We start from the raw sequence: 20,016 nt of genomic DNA on the forward strand, positions 1-20,016 counted from the left end.
TCTGGGAAACAGGATTTAAAGGGATGTCCTCAAAACAGAACACCCCCCACCCTTGCCCCCACCAAAGGCTACCCAACAGAGATCACTGGAAATACATTTTCTCTTCTTCGCCCCAGTCAGGGGAAGAGTCTGGTGAAGTTGGTGAGCATCAGCTGGACGACCTGCCCAGGGTAGAGGACATGGGCCACTGGATCCGATGCGTCCTGCTCCGGCCGAAACAGGGTTGGTCCAAACACAATTCCCAGGTTGTGGGGGGTCATGCGGTTCTTGTCTGAGTGTGCTATCACCCTGTGGGCAAAGGCCAAGGACAGGGCCAGAGTATAGCAGCTTTGCTGCTTCAAATAAATCTAGCCCATCAAAGGTTTGAGGACGAGTCCACTTTGGGGGCCCTTCCATGCAGTGGCTGAAGAAAACCAAGGAGAAAGCCTCCAGGGGGACAGAGCTGAGACCAGTGGAGAAACCTTCAGGATTCAACCTTCAGGTCGCCATCTAGGGTATACCCGCCTCTTCCGGACTTCAGAGACTGCCCCTGGAGTCCTCTCTGCTCATCATCTGAAAGGCTTTCATTCAAATGGCTATCCTCTCTCAGAGGTCACTGCCCAGCTCTGCCAAATAAGTCATCCCCACTGTCCCAGTGAAAGACAAAGAGGCAGAAGGAAGGTGAGGTTTTTCCTTAATTCTCTCACAGCATCCCTGGACTTGTCTTGTTCCCTAGTCCTCATTTGATGCTGACTGAGCAAAAAAGGATTTGACCCTGGCAACATGTCCTCTGCACAGAGGGTGCCTAATCCCTCAGTCACCCACTAACCTTAGGTGTTTCCCTACCTTCACCCCATCTGAACACAGAGTCCCGGCTGCAGGCCCCACCCCACCCTCCCCTGACATGAACAAAGATATTCAGTCTTCCTCACCTGCATAAATGCTCCAGGAGGTACCGCAGAGTGTCACGGTTGGGCTTTGGCATTGAGCTTATTAATTCTTGTATTTGAGAGAGGCACTGTTCTGATTCAGTGAGGGCTAGAAAGAGTGACAGGAAGGGCATGGGAGTGAGGTTAGGAAAGGTGTTAGGGCAGAGTGGGTAACCTCAGTATCCTTTCTGGTGCTTGGGGAAGACATCATTAATCGATCATGACTTTCTTTTTCACTGAGTCCAACTACAATCTTAGAATTCTTTTTAACTCAGCCCTCTAAACACTCGCTCACTCACACACACACACACACACACACAACTGGGGTGGGCACATTAATTGAAAGTTAGTTTCCATCTCTGCACTCAGGCTGGGACAGAGGAGTGGAAGGGAACCTCTGCTCTATCTTTTATCACTCATGCTTCCCCCCACCCTCCACCCCATATCAAGGCTATTGCCCAAAGCTCCCAGCCTTTACCAATGGCAGCACGAAAATCGGGCAGCAGTAGTGAGGGCACCAGAGGCTGGGGTAGCTCCCTAAGGAAAAGTTTCAGGGCTCCCGTGATCACATGAATGTCATCCCATTCGGCACTGTCCAAATCTAATCGGCCTTCTGGAAGGAGAAGGAGGTACAGAGGGGCTCAGGGCTCCTGGAGGGTTAGAGGGACTCAGAGACTAAGAGATCAGGAGTTTAGGGAAAGATCCCGGGAAGGCAGACCACAGAACACCTAGGGGGGTCCACAGTGGGGCAGAGACTGGGATGAGAAAACAGGAGCAGGACACAGGGGAGTCGACGGGGAGCAGGGATGGTATGGAGGACTGTTAAAGGTTGGAGGGGCCTTCCATGGAAGTACCTTGTCCTGGCTGTTCCGGAAACATGTACCTCCCATCAGAAGTGATGGCCCGCTCTGCAACAAGTAAAAGAGATCAAGAGCTAAGACATGTAGCTCCAGCCAGAAGACCTCCCCGGTTCTGCCAGCTCCCTCACTCAGACCTTTGGGTTCTGAGACATGACGCTCTTAGTACGACCACCTGCCCACAGCCTTCTCACCTCTGTCCACCAAGAAGCGAAGCTTCTGGACCACTGCCAAGTTCCCGCTCACCCGGTAAATGCCATCCACATCCAGACCTGGGAGATGAGGCGGGGAGCAGGTAAAGATTCTTGATCTACAACGTGTGCTGGTGAGGGTGGAGAGGCAAGGGCACAGTAGGGCGGGGGAGGCGGGGTGTGGCCGGTGGGAAGGGGTAGACGCGGGGGGAAAGTGACCTCGCTTGTCCACGGCAGCAACGCAGAGCCGCACAAAGCCGGGCACGGTGTCCCCCTCGCGCTGGCACAGAGACTCCAACTGGCAGCCGAACACCTGGTCTGGGGAGGGGGGCACAGAGTGAGGTGGGAAGCCAGTGAGGGTATCACCCACGGAGGCTCTTTCCAGCACAGGTCTTCACCCCAAAGCTGGGCTGGCTCTCCTGCCTGCCTGGGCAAGGAGGTACACCCCCTCCCCGTAACAATCAGCTGTAGGGAGCAAGCCGAGGGGAAGTATTGGTCTCAGAAGACCGCTGATCTAGTTCTGGGAAACTCTACGCTGAGCCTGCTGAAGTTTTCTCATCCAGGAAACAAGCTGGTGCCCAGATCCGGAATGCAAACAAAAGTGCTTGCAGAAACACTAAAGCGGGCACCAGCGAAGGAGAAGGGTACCAGGCGGCCCAGCCCCTCACCTCGGAGCAGACCCCGCTCCTGCAGGGTTTGCAAGGGCGGCCTCTTGGCGATCAGCCGCTTTAGTTTGTTCCGCACGCGGTTCTGCTCTGCTGCGTCGGGACACCGACCTGCCGCGGCAAGCGCAGCGTGAGAGCGGCGGTGGCGGCCCCGAGCGAGGGAAAAGCCCCCAGGCCCGCCCCTTACTGGAGCTCCGGCGGCTGCTGATCCGCAGCAGAGACTTGGACGCTGGCTCCAACTCCTCTTCCTCATCCTCCCCGGGGCTCAGCTCCTCCAGTTCCGCAGGTCCCGAGCCGGACAGACGCCCCTCCAGGGGGTTCTCCCGATCCTAGATCCGCACCAGTGTTAGTCGCTCAGTCGTGTCCGACTCTTTGCGACCCCGTGGACTGTAACCCGCCAGGCTCCTCCATCTGTGGGGATTCTCCAGGCAAAAATACTGGAGTGGGTTGCCAAGCCCTCCTCCAGGGGATCTTCCCGACCAAGGGATCGAACCCGGGTCTCCTGCATTGCAGGCAGATTCTTTACCGTCTGTGCCACCAGGGAAGCCGCACCGCAAGATGGGCCGAATCAGAGGTGGGAAGAGAACCAGGAGCGACATCTGCACCGCCGACCCGGCTGCTGGGGTCCCATACCTCCCAGGCCTACCCTCTACCAGGAGGCTACTGCGTCCCTCATCCATGACCGCCGCATCCTACAGTTCCTCCTCCACTCCTCCTGCCCGCCCACTCCCACCGCTCACCAGGCGCTCGATGACCGCCCGCAGCGCGCTGTGCCAGGCCCGCAGCTCAGCCTCCTGGTCAGACTGCAGCAGGAACTCGTGGCCCGGGACCGTGCGGATCTGAGGGGCCCGCGGGGAAAAGCGGGAGGGGGTCAGCGGGAAGGGGCAAGACAGGCAGGGAGGCCGAGCGGCCTGGGTTTCCCGAGTGGGAAATTGGGGGCGCGCCCTCGGGGCCGGCGCGCACCGGGGCGGGGAACGAGAGGGCGGCTCACGTGCAGCACGTGGCGTCGGCTGGACAGGTGGCGGCCGTGGGCCAGGGCCGCCCCCCGCAGGTCCACGCTGCTCTCGGGCCGGCTACCCGCTGGTCCCTGGCAACGAGGCGGGAAACTGAGGCCAGGGCGCGGCTCCCCTCACTGCCTCCCTCCCACCCGGAGGCCTGCGGACTGGCGACCTCGCCCGCCGCACCTCCGCCCCGCAGCTGGCCTGAGGCGAGTAGGAGGGGTGCCGGGAACCTCCCCCCCCCCCGCTCCCCGCTGCGCCCCTCCCTCACACTCACCCAGGCCGTGGAGGGGGCGGTCGGCGGCTGTTCTCGGTAGAACACCAGGCTGTTACCCGCTAATACCACCCAAGAGGGGCCCCAGTTCTTCCTGCAGGGGCGGTGGTAACAGAGCAAAGGTCATTGAGAGTCACGTAGGGGAGGGCCTCTCCCAACCCTCCGCGCTACCCGCGAAGCCTCCAGCCCCAGCCTGGGCTGTGTTCCTAGTTCTCACCGGAGCTTGCGCCCGCCCTGGGCGATCTTGGTCATATTGAGCAGGCCCGACTTTTCCACCTCCTGGGAAGCGGCAGGAAGGGCCTCAATAAGTCACCCAGCCCCCCACAGTCACCATGGCTTTCCCCCAGGGGATCTCCCAGGAGTGAGGTCCTTTAAGGTTTGACCAGATCGGTGCTCGGTGAGAGAGGGTACCCAGAGATCACTCAGAAAGAGGAAGGCGTTTCTGAAGGAGCAAGAACTGGGGGCTGGGGCAGGGAGGATCTTGGCGTTCACAAGGAAAACAGACTTACGTGGGGGTCATCTAGGACTGTCGGCAGAGGCCGAGGGCACTGCAAAGATGAAGGCTTGTCGGGGTCCAGCTGGGAGGTGCGTCTGCAGAGGTAGGGTGAACCCTGAGGGAGGGGATTGGAGAAACAGGTGGGGACCTTGAACTTAGGAGTCCCTGGCTGTAAGGGGAAGAGGGATGCGGATGTGGGTGTGAGGCAGGGGGTTGCTGGGGTAATGTCTCCAGTAAAGAGAATGTCTCGAGTAAAAGAGAAAGTCTAAAAAGATGGCTTTTCTGAATGTGATCAGGAGGAGGAAGGGATCTCACCTGGGAGTCGAAAAGTTCTGATGTCTTGGGACCAGATTCTACGTCCTTTGGCTGACGTTGCAGGATACCATTGTCCGTATTCAAGGTCTGTGTCCCCTCCATGGAGCCGGGGTTCTGGGGGGAGGGAAAGGTAAAACTGCACCCGTCGAGATGCCACCTCCGTCGGTTCTCAAAGCCCTTCTCACAATTTTTTGATTCTTCTGATCTTCAGAGAGTCCCAGTGAGAAAACATACTACTCTGGGGATCAGGAGGGGAAAGGAGGAGACTCAAGGGACAAGGGACAAGCAGGAGGGAAGGTCTCACCGTCTCTCGGGTTCGAGTGTGGCGTGGGGGCTTCCAGGATTTACAGCCAGTCAGCGAATTTACGTAGAAGCAGCGTCCAGAGTTGGGGTCCAAGTGCTGTTCCCAGGCGTCCAGCCTCTGCAGTGGGGGGCATACAGGGCTTGAGGGTGGGGATCGGGGACAGCGGCGAAGGTCCACCAGGTTGCAGTACACAGGGGCCTTTGACATGAGGGTCTGGGGTCTTGCCTACAAGGAAAGGGGGAAGAAAGAGGCCGTTATTCTGCTGGGCCCCCCCAGTCTCCTCTCTAACCACCCCTCCTCTCTCCACCTCCATTTTCTCACCACCAGCTCCTGTCTGGGTTGACCCAGGTACTGAGGAGGAAACCCTAGTCCCCAGCAGTTGTTTTTTTTTCTTGCGTTTTTTTTTTTTCTTTGACTCCCTCCCTCACAGTCTTTGCTTTTCTCCTCACTTCCTGTTGCCAACTTCCCTCCTCCCCCACCCCACCCCCACCGGAGGACCTCAGGAAAGGGGAACAGGCTTTTCTGTAGAGTGGAGGGCGGGGCAGCGTCCCACCCTCATACCCTCCAGAGTGAGAGGAGCTAGGGAGGGGTCAGAGCCCTGCTAGCTAGCAGAGTATGAGAGAGGGGCCATTTTTCACCCACTAGTAAGTAAGAGGGAGGTGAGGAGCCAAATCTTCAGGAAGATCAAAGGAGTTAACATCTCTAGAGAACGGAGTTACATCTCTAGAGGAAACTTGCTGGTAACCTGAGCTAGCAAGACAGAACACAGCAAAAAACAACCCTGCACTGGGCCAGGAGTCAGGAGGCTGAGACAAGAAGAGCAGAGCTGAGCAGGCCTTTCAGTCCCTATCATTTTCTAGTTTCCACATACCCTCAGGATCTTTGCTGCTTGCTGTCCCAGAGCTAGAATTCCATCTCTTGTATATTTCAGGGCTGTCTCTTCTTATTCAGATTCAACTCCATCACTTCCTCAGAGATGCCTCCCTAGACCAGTCATCCTTCACCACATTTAGCTTCTTGGTAGCACTTGTTAGTTTCAAAGGCTATCTTATTTATGTGTTCATCATCCCCATGGGAATCCCTGGAGGGCAGAGATTCTGTCTGTCTTGTTTCCCAGTGTGCCTAGAACCGAGCCCAGTAGTGACAGTTGCTCCAGTGAGGTGCCGTGACTCACCATGTCGGCATCGGTCTCTGTCAGCAAGTCTTCCTGGGAGAGGGATCTTCCGCTTGGTCCTTCCTGGGGGGGCTTCAGGAGGCCGGGCCTCAAGTTGGTCACACTGACACTTCTACACATTTTAGGGGGAAGGGGAGGAGGCTGCTCCCATGTAGCCTGGGCTCTGCCTGGGGGTTCCTGACACAGGTTCATCTCCTCCAGGGAGCCAGGAAATAACTTTGGCCCTGGACACAGAGAAATGGAAAGAGTTGGCGGCAGGGTCCCCCCAGGGTTCTTGGCTAGGTCCCCCATCCTGGGGGCTCACAGGTAAAGAGCAGGTGGAAAATTACATGAAATCTAGAAGGCTTAAGACTAGGAAGGAGAGGCAATGGGGACACCACGGAGGGGAGGAGTAGGAGTGGAGGGTCAGCAGAAGCTTGGGGGAAGGAGATCTTTCCAATAATTCCCAGAAGCCAGGGAGGTAGGAAGGTGATGGGGGAGGACCTACTTACCAGGAGTCCAGAGAGATCGGCTGGGGGTGATGGTCGTTGGGCTGTGGGAGAGGCTAGATTCCTCTATCATGTAGGCAGCTGGGACAAAGACAGGGCGAGAAGTGGATGGTGCTCCCAGGCGCCTTGCCAACCACCAGTCTGAGTTGGTCTTTCGAAGCAGTAGGAACCTGTCTCCTTCAGTCAAAGACACCTGCCGGCCATCTGCCCCCGTGTAAGTGAAGGCATAGAGGGCACAGAGCTGGGACCCCCGAGAAGGGCTTCGGGACCCTAGCCCCAGGTGTCCCCAGGTGCTCGGCCACCACCGGCCAGATAGCATTGCTGTCAACACATCACCTGTGGGAAAACGGGGTGATGGAGATCCAGAAGAAGACAGGACTGACCGCTTGCAGGCAGAGAGACATGGCTCTAAGAGCAGTTTGGGGCAGAAGACAAGAACAGAAACCCTGTCATGAGAAGAGACGGTAAGGCAGAAGACCCAAATGGGGGTCAGTACGAGGTTTTGGGGTCTGAGAAGTCCTGGGTGATGTGTCTGAGGAGGAAGTACACAGCTAAGGTGAGAGAGGATGTGGTCAGCAGCGCTGTGAGACCAGCACGGCAGGAAATCAGAGGAGGGGGTCTAGTCGGGTGATTGTCCTCCAAGTACCTTCCGGGGCCCAACAGAAGATCTAGGGACAGGAGGAGCCGGCCCTGAATGGTGGGAGGACTATTGAGCTGGACACAGGAAGATGAAGAGAAAGAATCAGGTTTGAGACAGGACACAGGCAAAGAGTTAATGGGTGACCAAGACACAAAAATTTGTGACCCTTTATTAAATTTACACAAGGGCCAATATTTCCATTTCTGATGGCCACAGACCTGAAGCTGTGTGCTGCCTGTGCAGATTCAGAAAAACATTAAGACAGAAAAACAGAGAGCCAGAGAAATAGTAAGATCAAATTGGAGAGAAAGAGAAAGTGGTTAGGAGAAACAAAGAGGGGTTCAGTTTGAGGAAAAGGTAAAATCAATTTAGGATGTATTTTGGGGAGCTGAGAAACACGGATATGATCCTTGGTACGTAAGCCTCTTGGGTGGGACCCTACTTTAGTGTGTGGGTTCATTCACTCATGCTCTTAACAAGGGTTGGCTGACTACCTCCTGTGTGAAAAGAACAGCGTCAGCTACTGGAGGTAAGAGAAGGGAAGGAGACAGACACAGCCCTTGCCCTCTCAAAGCTTAAAGACAGATATCAACTAATGACATAATAAATGTATTAATTACAGTTGAATCAGGGACTATGGACAGATAGCCCAGGATTCTTTGACCGCTTATGGGGGTGGATGGAGGATTAATGTCAGTTTCTCCCTGGTGGAAAGTGGGAACTGACCCCCACTGTCTATTGCCAGAACTTTAAGCCCCAGAACGTCATGCTTCCTCCTTACCTGATCACTCCTCTTCTCCCCTTTGCCCAGTTTCTCTACTGCATGACACAGGCTTGCTCTCTGGCTTTGGAGACTTGGAGTAGGGAGAGCCCCACCCTCTTGGTGACATCAGAGAGCTAGCTCTCCTCCCCTGACACGTGATCTGAGGCCCCGGCTGCCAGTACTGGGATTCTGCCTTGGTGATCTTCTCCTTAGTTTGCTCCACCCCTCCACTCTCCCTTCCCACTTCCAAAATAGTGACCAAGGAAATGGCTACCCACTCCAGCATTCTTGTCTGGAGAATCCCATGGACAGAGGAGCCGGGAGGGCTACAGTCCATGGGGCCGCAAAGACTTGGACACGACTGAGCGACTAACACGTTTTTCCTTATTCATTTATTCACTCGTCTGGTGGTTGTTAGGAGCTCAAATCTCATCCTCTTCTGCCTTCTCTCCTGCACTTTTTCCTCTTTATTGACTCCTTACCATTAATTTTTATTTTTTTAAATGCATTTCTTTTTTTTATTTTATTATTTATTTAACTGACTTTGGGTTGTACTGAGTCTTCATGGCTGCACTTGAGGTTTTTCAGAGTTACAGTGGGCAGGGGCTCCTCACTGCAGGGGCGCCTCACTGCAGGGGCTTCTCTTGGTTGCAGTGCATGGGCTCCTCACTGCATGGGCTCCTCCCTGCAGGGGCTTCTCTTGGTGCACAGGCTCCAGGTGTGTGAGCGTCAGTAGATGCAGCACGCAGCAGCTGTGGCTCCTGGCTCTGGGGCACAGGCTCAGCAGTGGTGGCACATGGGCTTAGCTGCTCTCAGGGATTTAGAATATCCTCCCAGACCACGGATCAAACCTGTGTCCCTTGCATTGGCTAACAGATTCTTATCCACTGTACTACCAGGGAAACCCTACCATTAGCTTTTAAACATATCAAAGTCTCTCCCACCTTTAGACAAACTTCCCTTCATTTACTGTACTCCCTAGTTGCTACCCTCTCTCTTCCTTTTCAGAGTCAAATTTCTTGAAACAGCTGCCTACACGTGGAGGTCTCTATTTTCTCTCCCTCATTCCCTCACCTTTGCAAGTTCACTCCTCATAGGGTGTGGCCTGCCTCTGCAGAGACACTCTGCAGTCCTTGTGTTGCTCGACATCTCAGCAACAGCCAGCACAGTTGACTTTTCTCTCCTACAAACATTGCTGGCGTCCCTCTTACCTCTTTTTTTTTTTTTTAGCAATTCCTTCTCTGTTGCATACGGAGAAGGCAATGGCACCCCACTCCAGTACTCTTGCCTGGAAAACCCCATGGACGGAGGAGCCTGGTGGGTTGCAGTCCATGGGGTCACAGAGAGTCGGACACGACTGAGCGACTTCTCTTTCTCTCTTCTCTGTTGCATAAGGAACAACTTTGCTTGTTTCTCAAACCCCAGAAGTCTGAGATCCTGTGCCCTTTGCCTTCTATGTACCATTGGTGGTCTCAGTCTCTCCCCAGCTCAAATGACCTCCATATGTCACTGGCACTGTATCTCCAGTCCAGATTTTTCTCTGGAGCTCCAGTCTAACCCATTGTCCACTGAAAAACTCCATTTGGGTTTTTCATAGGTATCACAAACATAGTATGTTCTGAATTGAACTTGTCAGCTTCCCCCACAAACTTGTTTCTCTCACAGTACCACTATTAAGTTAATTAGTTAATTTTTTGGGGGGGGCCACACCATGTGGCTTGTTGGATCTTCACCGACCAGGGACTGAACTGGGGCCATGGCAGTAAAAGCCCAGAATCCCAAAACCTAGGCTACCAGGGAACTCCCAAGTTAAGTTTAAATTTATAAATATTTATTGAATGCTTACTATCATACATACCAGGGCAAGAACGGTATGCTAGGCATTATCAATTAAGATGCCCTCTCTTAGGGAATTCCCTGGTGGTCCAGTGGTTAGGACCCGGCCCTTCCACTGCAGGAGGGAGGGCTTCCATCTCTGTTTGGGGAATTAAAATTCTGCATGCTGTGATGCATAGTCAAAAATAAAATTGCTGCCCTCTCGTTAATGATTAAAATACAGTGTGATGATCACGATGCCAGGGGCAGCGCTACCATCTGCTGGAGCACACAGAGGGTGTACCCAATTGCCCGCGTCAGAAAGCTAGCAGCCAGCCCTAACTGTCTTGTTTCTTCAGCACTCGTATTTAGCTGATTACTAAACCTTTGCAATCTACTTCCTTTAATCCCTATAACTAATGCCTTTTTAAGCCCAGATAATATAATTTCTGAGCTAGTCTCCTTGCATATAATTCTGCTCTTCTCCAGTCCATTCCTGGCATAGTGATGCTTCCAAAACATAAAAATGCCTTGCCACTCCCCTGACTTAACCATTCAAAGGTGTCCCATTTTCCTCAGAGTAAAGTCCAGATTTTACAGTATTGTTTACAGAGACTTTCTCCTATTAGCCTAGCATTTTCACATTTCCCACTACAAACTCCATATTCCAGCCACATACTAATTCCTCACATTCCTAAAATGCATTGAGGTCTCTGGTCCTTTGCATAAGTTGTACCTTCTGCCTGAAACACTTCCTCTCTCCACTTTCACCAATCTTTATCAGACTAATTCTTACTCATTAGTTAGATCTCAGTTGAAAGGTCATTTACACAAGAAAGTCTTAACTTCTTAAGAGTCAAGTAGGGGCCCTAACCAGGAGATCCTACAGCAAGCTTTACATTCCCTCATTATAACTTTAATGACACATTAAAGGTTATTTGACTTTTCTGACTTCCCAGAAAGTGTGTGAACTCTGCTAAGGTAGAAGCCTATTTTGTGAACAATTGTATCTTCAATGCTTTATATAGCTCAAAGTAACCTCTCTGTAGGGTAGAAAGGTCTCCTCATTTGAAAAATGAGAATACAGCAGCTACCTCACAGTTTGTAACTTAAAAAATAACAACTATTTTCTTAGAACCCACGATTTTATGGGGCAGAGACTTGGGCAGGGCTCAGCTGGGTGATTCTTCTGTCCCATGTAGTGTTGACTAGGATCACGTGGTGGTATTCAGCAATCAGACAGATGGTTTGGTCTGGAGAGCTTCACTCACATACCTGACACCTTGATGAGGATGGATGGGAATGCCGGGATCAGGTGGCACTGTCAACCAGCATGTCAACATGACACCACTCCTACATGGCAATCTCAGAGTGGTAAGACTTCTTACATGGCAGTTCAATGCTATCAGAGTGTTCCAAGAGGCCTGGGCAGAAGCTGCAAGGCTTCTTATGGCTTAGCTTCAAAAGGCTCAGAACCACCACAGTTTTTTGTAGTCCTATTAGGTATTAATTAATTTTAAAGGGATTCAAAGATGATTAAGAAGGTCTCTTTCTCAATTACTGATATGTGCTTCCTAGAATAGAATATACTTATTGCCCCTGGTGGCTCAGTGGTAAAGAGTCCACCTGACAATGTAGGAGATGTGAATTCTAACCCTGGGTTGGAAAGATCTTCTGGAGAAGGAACTGGCAACCCATTCCAGTATTTTTACTGAGAAATCCCATGGACAGAGGAGCCTGGCAGCCTACAGTCTATGGGGTCACAAAAAGAGTTGGACATTGCTTACCAACTAAACAACAACTGCCCAACTCTTAGCCTTCATAGTCCCCTCAACCTACTTTCTATATGCATGCTCCCTTCCCTTTAATGAGTTTGCCAGTCTGCATATGCGCTTCAGACAGGTATTAAATCAATATTTAATAGTCACTTTCTCTTTTGTTAATAAGACATCTACATTAATTTTTAATTGTCACTAACGTTAAGTTAGACTTCCCTGGTAGCTCAGACGGTAAAGCGTCTGCCTACAATGCGGGAGACCCGGGTTCGATCCCTGGGATGGGATAGATCCTCTGGAGAAGGAAATGGCAACCCACTCCAGTACTCTTGCCTGGAAAATCCCATGGACGGAGGAGCGTGGTAGGCTACAGTCCATGGGGTCGCAAAGAGTTGGACACGACTGAGCGACTTCACTCAACGTTAAGTTAGTGTCCCTAACGTAAGTAGCTCGGACACGACTGAGTGACTAAGCGCACAGCACAACGTAAGTTTACCGTAACTCTCAACTCTAGGCCTCTGATTGTTTTGAACTCGAATCTACAGTCAGCCATTGCGAGTTGCTTCTGTCATGACAGCGCCACTTCAGCAAGAAGGTGGGCCCTCGGTTTCCGTCACCGGCCTTTGGCTGCTTTAGAGGATTAAAGTGCGCTGGGCCCTACACGTTAAGGTCTCCTCCGGTCCTCCCATCAATAAAGTGTCGCTCTGGCACCGTGTTACGGCCTCTCCATCTCTATGACACTCCTTTCCTGTTTTCTAGTGTTGCATGATGGGAGAAACAGTCAGCTTTCCGGGAGCCCGGCCAGGGGAGCGGCTTCATTCGGGACTCCATTTCCCGGCGTGCCTCGCGGCGGTCGGTCCGCCCTCTGGCGGGAGACCGGTTCCGGTTGCATCAGCGTGGGGTCCACGGCGAAATGAGGTTGTTCGTGAGTGAGGGCGCTCCGGGGAGTCTGCCTGTGCTGGCGGCGGCCGGGCGGGCCCAGGGCAGAGCGGAGCTGCTCATCAGCACTGTAGGCCCGGAAGGTAGTCGGGCTGGTGCTGGTGGGCGGTGGATGAGACGGGCGGGACTGGAACACGGAGACGACGACCCCCAGTTGTCTTCGCCAGCACTCCAGGCCCCAACACCACGCACTCCCGTCAACCTCCTCCCACGTTATCCTTCAGCACCCCTTACCTTCTTCCTTCCCAGTGACGTCTTTCATCAGTCACTTCCCTTAATTAGCCTCAGTGTACCCTTCTCTCATCTCTGGTCTCCCCTCCTTCGTCTCCCAGGACCTCGTCTCACTCCAGTGAACCTCTTTCCCCTCTCCAGCCTTCTCCCACACCTGCTAGGTACCCTCCCCACCCGTCCTTCATGTGATAACCCCCAGATTTTCTTAGGAAAGCCTCCTTTTCTCTCCTGAGCGCACAGTCACACGTACTCCCTTCGCTTTACCTCTCCTGATTCCCAGCCATCTGTCTGTGTGACTCCTAAGCGGCTCTCTTGTCAGACCTCCCAGTTCTCTTAATTTTGTTCTCCCGGGCTAGCTCAGATCATTTTCAGATATGCTTGTGCTCAGGCTCTCAGGCGTGTCCAACTCTTTATGACCCTATGGATTATAGCCCGCCAGGCTCCTCTGTCCGTGGGATTTTGTAGTCAAGGATACTGGGGTGGGGGCCATTTCCTTCTCCAGGGACTCTTCCTGTCACAGGGATCGAACTCATGTCTCCTGCATCGGCATGTGGATTCTTTAGCACTGAGCCACCTGGGAAAACATCAGATACCCTAGTTATTTTCAGTTGTTGCAGTTCTTGGCTGCAGCACTACCCCAGGACCACCACGTCCTCTCTGCAACCCCCATCTGTTTCTAGCTGGCAGTCTCAGCTGAACACCTGCTTGTCTCTCCAGCTCATTCTGGACCCACCCCCTTTCAGAGGTCCTATCCTGGACCCTCTGCTTGTGACTGCCCATCTCCCCCGCACCCCCTCTGCCCCTTCAGTCCCCCCGCGACCGTGAAGATGTCCTTTTAAGTTGACATAGTATTTCTTTTCTCTGTTTTTCACCCATCTTCGTCCCCTGTGTCAGAGTGTGTGGTCCCATTCCTGACCCGGCCTAAGGTCCCTGTCTTGCAGCTGGACAGTGGCAACTACCTCTTCTCCACCAGTGCGATCTGTCGGTCAGTATCGGTCCTTGATGCAGGGAGGTGGCTGAATAAAATCAGTTACTGTCCTCTGTGTGGCCTTATTTACAACCGGGGTGAGAAATGGACTCGACCAGCGAGCCCCTTTAATTCTCCCTCTGTTGCTCTCTCCCTGGATAGGTACTTCTTTCTGTTATCTGGCTGGGAGCAAGATGACCTCACCAACCAGTGGCTGGAATGGGAAGCCACAGAGCTGCAGGTAGGGCTGAGGTGTGGGGGGTGGCAGGGGGGTTGCTCTGCCTGGCGGTCCTGACCCGTGTTTCCTGTGTTCCAGCCAGCCTTGTCCACCGCCCTGTACTATTTAGTGGTCCAAGGGAAGAAGGGAGAAGATGTTCTTGGCCCAGTTCGGAGAGCCCTGGTGCATGTTGACCGCAGCTTGAGTTGTCGGAGCTCTCTGTTCCTGGCTGGGGTGAGCTGGGCCTTGAGATCGGGGTTGGGAAAAGCTGTATGGTGTGAGAATTAAGGAGGAAGACTGTATTCAAAGTTCAACCCCCCCCAACTGCCCCTTAATAGCAGTGTAACCTTTAAAACTCATAAACTCTTTAATGTTCATTGTTTCTTGTCTTTGAAGTGGGAGTAATATTAGTACCCTTCTCAGTGGGTTATTGTGAGAATTGAGATAATTTAAAATGCTTAACACAGTGCTTGATACTTAATAAGTGTTTAGAAAATGTACAGTATTACATCCATGGGAAGAAATGGAATGTCTCACCTGTGTACTTTTTCTTTTTGTTTCTCAACAAAGGAGACAGAATCTCTAGCTGATATTGTTTTGTGGGGAGCGCTCTACCCGTTACTCCAAGACCCATCCTATCTCCCTGGTGAGAACTGTGCATATCACTTCCCCACCAGCCTGAGGAACTGGGTGTAGGGGTTACAGAGTGGGCAGTAGACTATTGAGGACCTATTTTGAGCTGTAACTTGACAGGGCAACTATAGCAGAAAGACGGCTGAGGGACCCGGGGAGGCAGCTGTAGAAACTTCGTGAAGAAGGGGAGGAGGTGCCCTTCCAGCCACCCATTCTGAGTCTTGTTGATTGCTGCCCTTCCCCCACGCCCGCAGAGGAGCTGGGTGCCCTGCACAGCTGGTTCCAGACTCTGAGTTCTCAGGAGCCGTGTCAGCGAGCTGCAGAGACTGTGCTGAAGCAGCAGGGTGTCCTGGCCCTCCGGCCCTACCTCCAGAAGCAGCCCCAGCCCAGCTCCCTCGAGGGCAGGGTTGTCAGCAATGAGCCTGAGGTTTGGACAAAGAAGAGGGGTACCCACACAGCCTCAGTGCCTGAGGTGGCGAGGGGTGGCTTGGGGAGAAAGTTTGAGCACAGCTATTAACTCTGTCGGTTCTTGGAGAGAATTTCCTCACTCTGTGTGCCCTCCTTACCTGCTGAGGGGTACTGTCCACTCTTACAGGAGGAGGAACTGGCTACTCTGTCTGAGGAGGAGATTGCCGTGGCTGTAGCTGCTTGGGAGAAGGGCCTGGAAGGCTTGCCCCCGCTTCGGCCGCAGCAGAATCCAGTGTGAGTAGGCACAGGCTGAGTGGGACTTGGTTTCTTACGTGGAAATTGTTGACAGAGCCAGTACCTGCCTGTCTAATCCCCATTGCTGACCTTTCTGTAATTTTCTATCCTCTTAACCTCTTGGCTAATATTTTGGACACACCGTCCATCAGTTCCGCCCCACACCTGTGTTTTCAGCTACTTTCTACCTACTGATTGTACCTTAGTCTGTTTTTCCTGTTCAGATCGTTGTTCTCGTCTCTAGACATCTGTCAGACTACCTCCTTGATTCCTCCACCTCCACTGGCATTGCAGACTCCTCACGTCCAAAGCCAAACCTCTTACCTTCCCTGCCAGCTGCTCTTTCTCCTTTAGTCACTTGTCTTAGTGACTTCCACCTTCCACCTAAAGATCCAGGCCAGAAATCTTGGTGTCATCTATCTATACCATTTTCTCACCTCTTCCTGTGTTATTTACCCATTACCAGGTCATTGATTCTAATTCCTAAGGAGTCCTTGTATCCATCCCTCCTCCCTGTCCTCACTGCTGCTACCTGAAGTGGGGCCTTGCCATCTCTTACCTTCTCCTTCTCTGCCGTCCTGTGCTCCATATTGTCACCAGATGGCTGCTTACCTGCCCATATTATCATGTCATCCTCCTTTTCAGAATTCTACAGATGGTTTCTTTGTGTACTTCGGTCTTTCATAATCTGGCTCCCGCCTGCATGCTTAGCATCATGTTTTATCACTCTTCTGATAGCTAAGATAATACTCATATACATACTGGGAATTTCCTGGCTGGGTCCAGTGGTTAAGACTGGTGCTTTGACTGGTGAGGGCCTGGGTTCGATCCATGGTCAGGGAGCTGTGTGGTGTGGCCAAAAAAAAAAAAAATCACACCCGTATGTAGATTTTTCCATTGAAATGAAGTATTTGTAGTTCTGAACGTGTTGTTCAATAAAGATTTAAGTGTCCACTCCTTGTGAGGCCCTGTGTGCTGGGAACTGGGTCTACGAGGGGAGCAAACAGACAAGACTGCTGTGAGGCCACTTTGAGTCTAGTGTTAGAGACAGGCATTTTAAAAACTGTAAGCAGTATGAAGGAAAAGAGCAAGATGCTGTGGGAAAATGTCACAGGAGTTTAACTCAGAAAAACGCAACATTTGAACTAAGACTTGTGGGAATTCCCTGGCAGTCCAGTGGTGAGGACTCCATGCTTTCACTGCTGAGGGCCTGGGTTCAGTCCCGGGTGGGGGAACTGAGATGCCACAATCTGCGCAGTACGGCCAAAAGCAAAAAAAGGAGACCTAGGACTTGCAAGATGAGTAGGAGTTAGTCAGGCAAGGGTAAGTCTGGGGAAAGGCTGTCTCAGATAGAGGAAGCACCTTTATAAGGAGTTTCTAGAAGGCCAGTGGCTGGAGGCTGGGCAGTCAGGGGACAGCTGGCTCAGAAGGAGTTGTGAGAGGAAGGCAGGCCGCGACCGTGTGCTCACACCTTGGCGTGTTTGCCCATGCTCTTTTTCCTGGAAGGCCTGTGTCTCCCCTACCTGCTGGCAGTTGTTGAAGAGGCTGGGTCTGCCGTTTCCTCCTCTGTGCAGCTTGAGAGTCTTCAGTGCCTCACCTTCTGGCAGCTCCCATTGTCACATTTTACAGTCGTCGTCTCTGCGTGTCTGCCTCCTCACTAACCTGTAAGCTTATTGAAGGTTGGGGCTCTCTTTTCTTTTACATGGCCTATCTTCTAGCACAGGGCCAAGTATTTGGTAGATAGTGGTAAAATTTGAATGAGTTAATGAAAGTTCATTCACTTTTGTTCATTCACTCATTTTGAATATTTCCGTGAGTACCTACTGAAGATTGATTTGGGGGTAATAAAGAATAGGAGGTAGACTTTCTCAGGTGTCTGTACAGGCTAACGTTTAAATGCGTACTTAGAGTAGGAGACAGCTGGTGGTAGGCACTGGAGCACATGCTTTTGCTTCTGTCTGAAGTGCGCCCCAAGAGTCTTGAGTCAGGCAAATCCCCACCCATTCCTGAGAACCCAGGCCGATAGGCCTGCTCCGTGGAGTCTGTCTGTGCTTCTGGCTGGGTTGGCTTCATTGCTGTGTGTGGCTCTTCTCCATTTGTGGTTCGTGGGTTTCTCTTGTTGCTGGGCGTGGGCTCTGGACACGTGGGCTTCAGTCGTTGCGGCTTCCAGGCTCTAGAGCGCAGCTTCAGTCGCTGTGGTGCATGGGCTTCGTCGCGCCTCGGCAGGTAGAATATTCCTGGACCAAGGCTGGAGCCCATGTCCCCTGCGTTGGCAGGTGGATTCTAAACCCCTGGATCACCAGGGAAGTCCCTCTGTGGAGTCTTGGGCTGGAGATGCTCAGCTTCCTTTGACCTCTGTGAGCACTTTGTACCTCTGATCTCACTGACCCCAGTCAGAAGTTCTGTGATAGAATGTACCCTCCTCGAGGGCAGCACCCTGGGCATACCCACCTGTATGTCTCCCCTGTGGTAAGCACACAGGACGAGAGAGACATTACAGGGCGACACAGAAGGAGCCCCGCGGCGTGGGTGCTGCAGGCTGCTCAGGGGCTCAGGGCGCAAGGGTGGCGGGGGACGGCCGATTGTCCGTCAAGGAGGGCTTTCCTGAAGGAGCTGATTTCTAAGCTGGATTTCAGAGAAAATTATGGTATTCAGTCATGGGGAGAAGAGTCAATGAATGCAGGAGAGATTGGTGAGCACTTTCTGAAGGAAATAAGCTGTAAAATGTTCCAGGAAGTAGATGGACCGTCTAACCGGATATACAGCATGCAGCTGGGAAGAAGGGTGAGGTTAACAGGAGGAAATCATTGGAGTCTCTGTTAGTAATAGATTCCGAGACTTAGTGAGCCTGCAGGGTGCCTAGGGTTGAAGAACTTGGTAATTGATGGGAGTTGGCGATTGTAAGTTAAGAATGGTTTGAAATAGCATTGTAAATCAATGATACGTCAAGAAAAAAATATTAAAACTGAAAAAAAAAGAAAGATTGGAAAGATGAACCCTAGTGAGGTGTCGGTGCTGGGGAGGGCGGTGGATACAGGCTGTGTGCAGGCAAGCTGTCGTGGGTGACAGAGCCTGGGGAAAGAGGAGCAGACTGAGTGGCTTCTGGCGGCAGATGGCGTGGTATGACTAGGGTGACCCTGGGAAGGTGGGGAGGAGGCCATGGCTGTGGAGGCAGTGGCTGGCGCCTGCTGGTCTGACAGGCCGTGAGGACGTAACCCACACGGCTTAGGGCGTGAGAGTCATGGATGTGAGAGGATTTGGGAGCGCTTGTGTGTGGGCTCGTGAACTGTAAGCATTTCAGGTCCTGACTAGAGGTGATGCTAACACAGCCCTTGGAAAGAAGGGGAGAGGTCAGTGCTGGGACGGTGTTCTTGGGTGGTGTTAGAGTCCAGGAAGTTAGTGAATGATGGTTGAAGAGAGCGTGGGGAGAGTGGTCAGTACTCGGGAGGCTGGAGCCTGAGAACCGGCTGATGGGAAAGGAGCATTTAGGATTATAAAGAGGGACAGAGTTCCGTGTGGGAACGAGGCTGCTTAGGAGCGGTACACGAGGCTTGCTTGCTGTGGGCAGGGCCCTGTGTTCGCAGCTGGAGGGATCTCATGGCTTCCGGGGAAGTTTAAGCTCCAACAGCTTTGTGTATGGAAAGACTTCAGATGGACGTGACCCTGGGCGGCAGAAGAGATACATCTGGCTGCTCTGTGCACTTTGGGTCCCTCTTGACCCTCTCATCTCCCCCTGGATTGTTCTCTTCCTTCTTCCCTACCAGGTTGCCCGTGGCTGGGGAGAGAAACGTGCTCATCACCAGCGCCCTCCCGTATGTCAACAACGTCCCCCACCTCGGGAACATCATCGGCTGCGTGCTGAGTGCGGACGTCTTTGCAAGGTGCAGCCAGCTTCTGGGGGACGGCCCCGAGGGAGCAGTGAGCCCCAGGGAAATAGGCCTCAAGTGGGGAGACTGGAAGGATCCTGGGCCCGTGGAGGGGGCCGAGCTGGGCCTCGTGATCGCTGCCTTCCCTTCCAGGTACTCCCGGCTCCGTCAGTGGAACACTCTCTACCTGTGCGGGACGGATGAGTATGGCACAGCGACAGAGACCAAGGCCCTGGAGGAGGGACTCACCCCCCAGGAGATCTGTGACAAGTACCACGCCATCCACGCTGACATCTACCGCTGGTTTAACATTTCGTTTGACTTTTTCGGTCGGACTACCACTCCACAGCAGACCAAGTAGGTGTCCTTTGATCAATCAGAAGTGGAAGGGGTGGGGGGCAGTGGGAACATGGAGGAGACAGAAAGACCGAAGGGACTGAAGTTGTTGCTCCCCCCGCCCCCAAACATCTGGGTATCGTCCTGAAATGTGATGTGTCTCAGGCATTATTAGGGGGATTCACTGTGTGCAGAAGCCTGACCAGGGCTGAAGGAGCCACGGAGGCGGGGAAGAGACAGGACCTAGGCTCACAGGAAGGATCTGCCTCGCTTCTCCCGCCTCCCTCCTCTTACGGTCTTAGGACAGCCCCGCCCACTCCTGTGTGTTCATAGCAAACATTCATTCTCCTCTGCCTGATCGTCACGCCTGTAAAAACTACCCTGGTAGGCTGCCAGAGAGTGCTGTGCACTTTAGTAGCAGTTGGACTGATTTAATTTTTAGGACATATCAAAGAACTAACC

The 20,016-nt window shown here is 52.8% G+C and overlaps 2 protein-coding genes across 8 annotated transcripts in view; one reads left to right on the forward strand and one right to left on the reverse strand.

Moving 5' to 3' along the window:
- Positions 1 to 8,185, reverse strand: ARHGAP9 (Rho GTPase activating protein 9). 6 transcript variants are annotated; one of them, XM_043446871.1, is made up of 18 exons: positions 8,092 to 8,185; positions 6,674 to 7,006; positions 6,183 to 6,406; positions 5,009 to 5,233; positions 4,705 to 4,818; positions 4,403 to 4,504; positions 4,111 to 4,172; positions 3,897 to 3,987; positions 3,613 to 3,708; positions 3,362 to 3,460; positions 2,809 to 2,950; positions 2,625 to 2,732; positions 2,176 to 2,274; positions 1,960 to 2,037; positions 1,763 to 1,816; positions 1,387 to 1,521; positions 912 to 1,017; positions 1 to 288 (listed from the first exon to the last, which is right to left on the reverse strand). In XM_043446871.1, exons 2-18 carry the CDS (start codon positions 6,987 to 6,989, stop codon positions 117 to 119), a joined length of 2,223 nt encoding a protein of 740 aa, XP_043302806.1. In that variant the 5' UTR covers positions 6,990 to 7,006; positions 8,092 to 8,185; the 3' UTR covers positions 1 to 116. The 6 variants fall into 6 exon arrangements, with proteins under 6 accessions (XP_043302806.1, XP_043302808.1, XP_043302807.1 ...); XM_043446873.1 differs by having other exon boundaries at positions 6,674 to 6,751; positions 8,092 to 8,109; XM_043446872.1 differs by lacking the exon at positions 8,092 to 8,185 and having other exon boundaries at positions 5,009 to 5,125; positions 6,674 to 7,175.
- The window catches only part of MARS1 (methionyl-tRNA synthetase 1), a 26,779-nt gene continuing 11,420 nt past the window's right edge, over positions 4,658 to 20,016 (forward strand). Inside the window, exons 1-11 of one of the 2 annotated variants that reach the window (XM_043446869.1) lie at positions 4,658 to 4,789; positions 11,091 to 11,262; positions 12,423 to 12,685; positions 13,728 to 13,818; positions 13,963 to 14,041; positions 14,117 to 14,251; positions 14,588 to 14,663; positions 14,905 to 15,077; positions 15,246 to 15,352; positions 19,117 to 19,233; positions 19,372 to 19,575. In XM_043446869.1, the coding sequence (XP_043302804.1) occupies positions 12,577 to 12,685; positions 13,728 to 13,818; positions 13,963 to 14,041; positions 14,117 to 14,251; positions 14,588 to 14,663; positions 14,905 to 15,077; positions 15,246 to 15,352; positions 19,117 to 19,233; positions 19,372 to 19,575 (1,091 nt within the window). In that variant the 5' untranslated portion in view covers positions 4,658 to 4,789; positions 11,091 to 11,262; positions 12,423 to 12,576. Of the gene's footprint in view, positions 4,790 to 11,090; positions 11,263 to 12,422; positions 12,686 to 13,727; positions 13,819 to 13,962; positions 14,042 to 14,116; positions 14,252 to 14,587; positions 14,664 to 14,904; positions 15,078 to 15,245; positions 15,353 to 19,116; positions 19,234 to 19,371; positions 19,576 to 20,016 lie in introns of those variants that run through there. The other variant, XM_043446870.1, reaches the window with a different exon arrangement.

This window comes from Cervus canadensis, chromosome 25 (genome assembly GCF_019320065.1).
Source record: "Cervus canadensis isolate Bull #8, Minnesota chromosome 25, ASM1932006v1, whole genome shotgun sequence".
Lineage (NCBI taxonomy): Eukaryota > Metazoa > Chordata > Mammalia > Artiodactyla > Cervidae > Cervus > Cervus canadensis.

What these genes read in the sequence shown, in the direction of transcription:
- ARHGAP9 (XM_043446871.1), bottom strand. Translation starts at nt 6,989, where the DNA reads ATGCTATCTGGCCGGTGGTGGCCGAGCACCTGGGGACACCTGGGGCTA. An exon ending in ACACTCGAACCCGAGAGACG is followed by an intron (nt 4,819 to 5,008) that starts GTGAGACCTTCC and finishes CCCTCCCCCCAG; the next exon opens with AACCCCGGCTCCATGGAGGG. An exon ending in TCGCTTCTTGGTGGACAGAG is followed by an intron (nt 1,817 to 1,959) that starts GTGAGAAGGCTG and finishes TACTTGTTGCAG; the next exon opens with AGCGGGCCATCACTTCTGAT.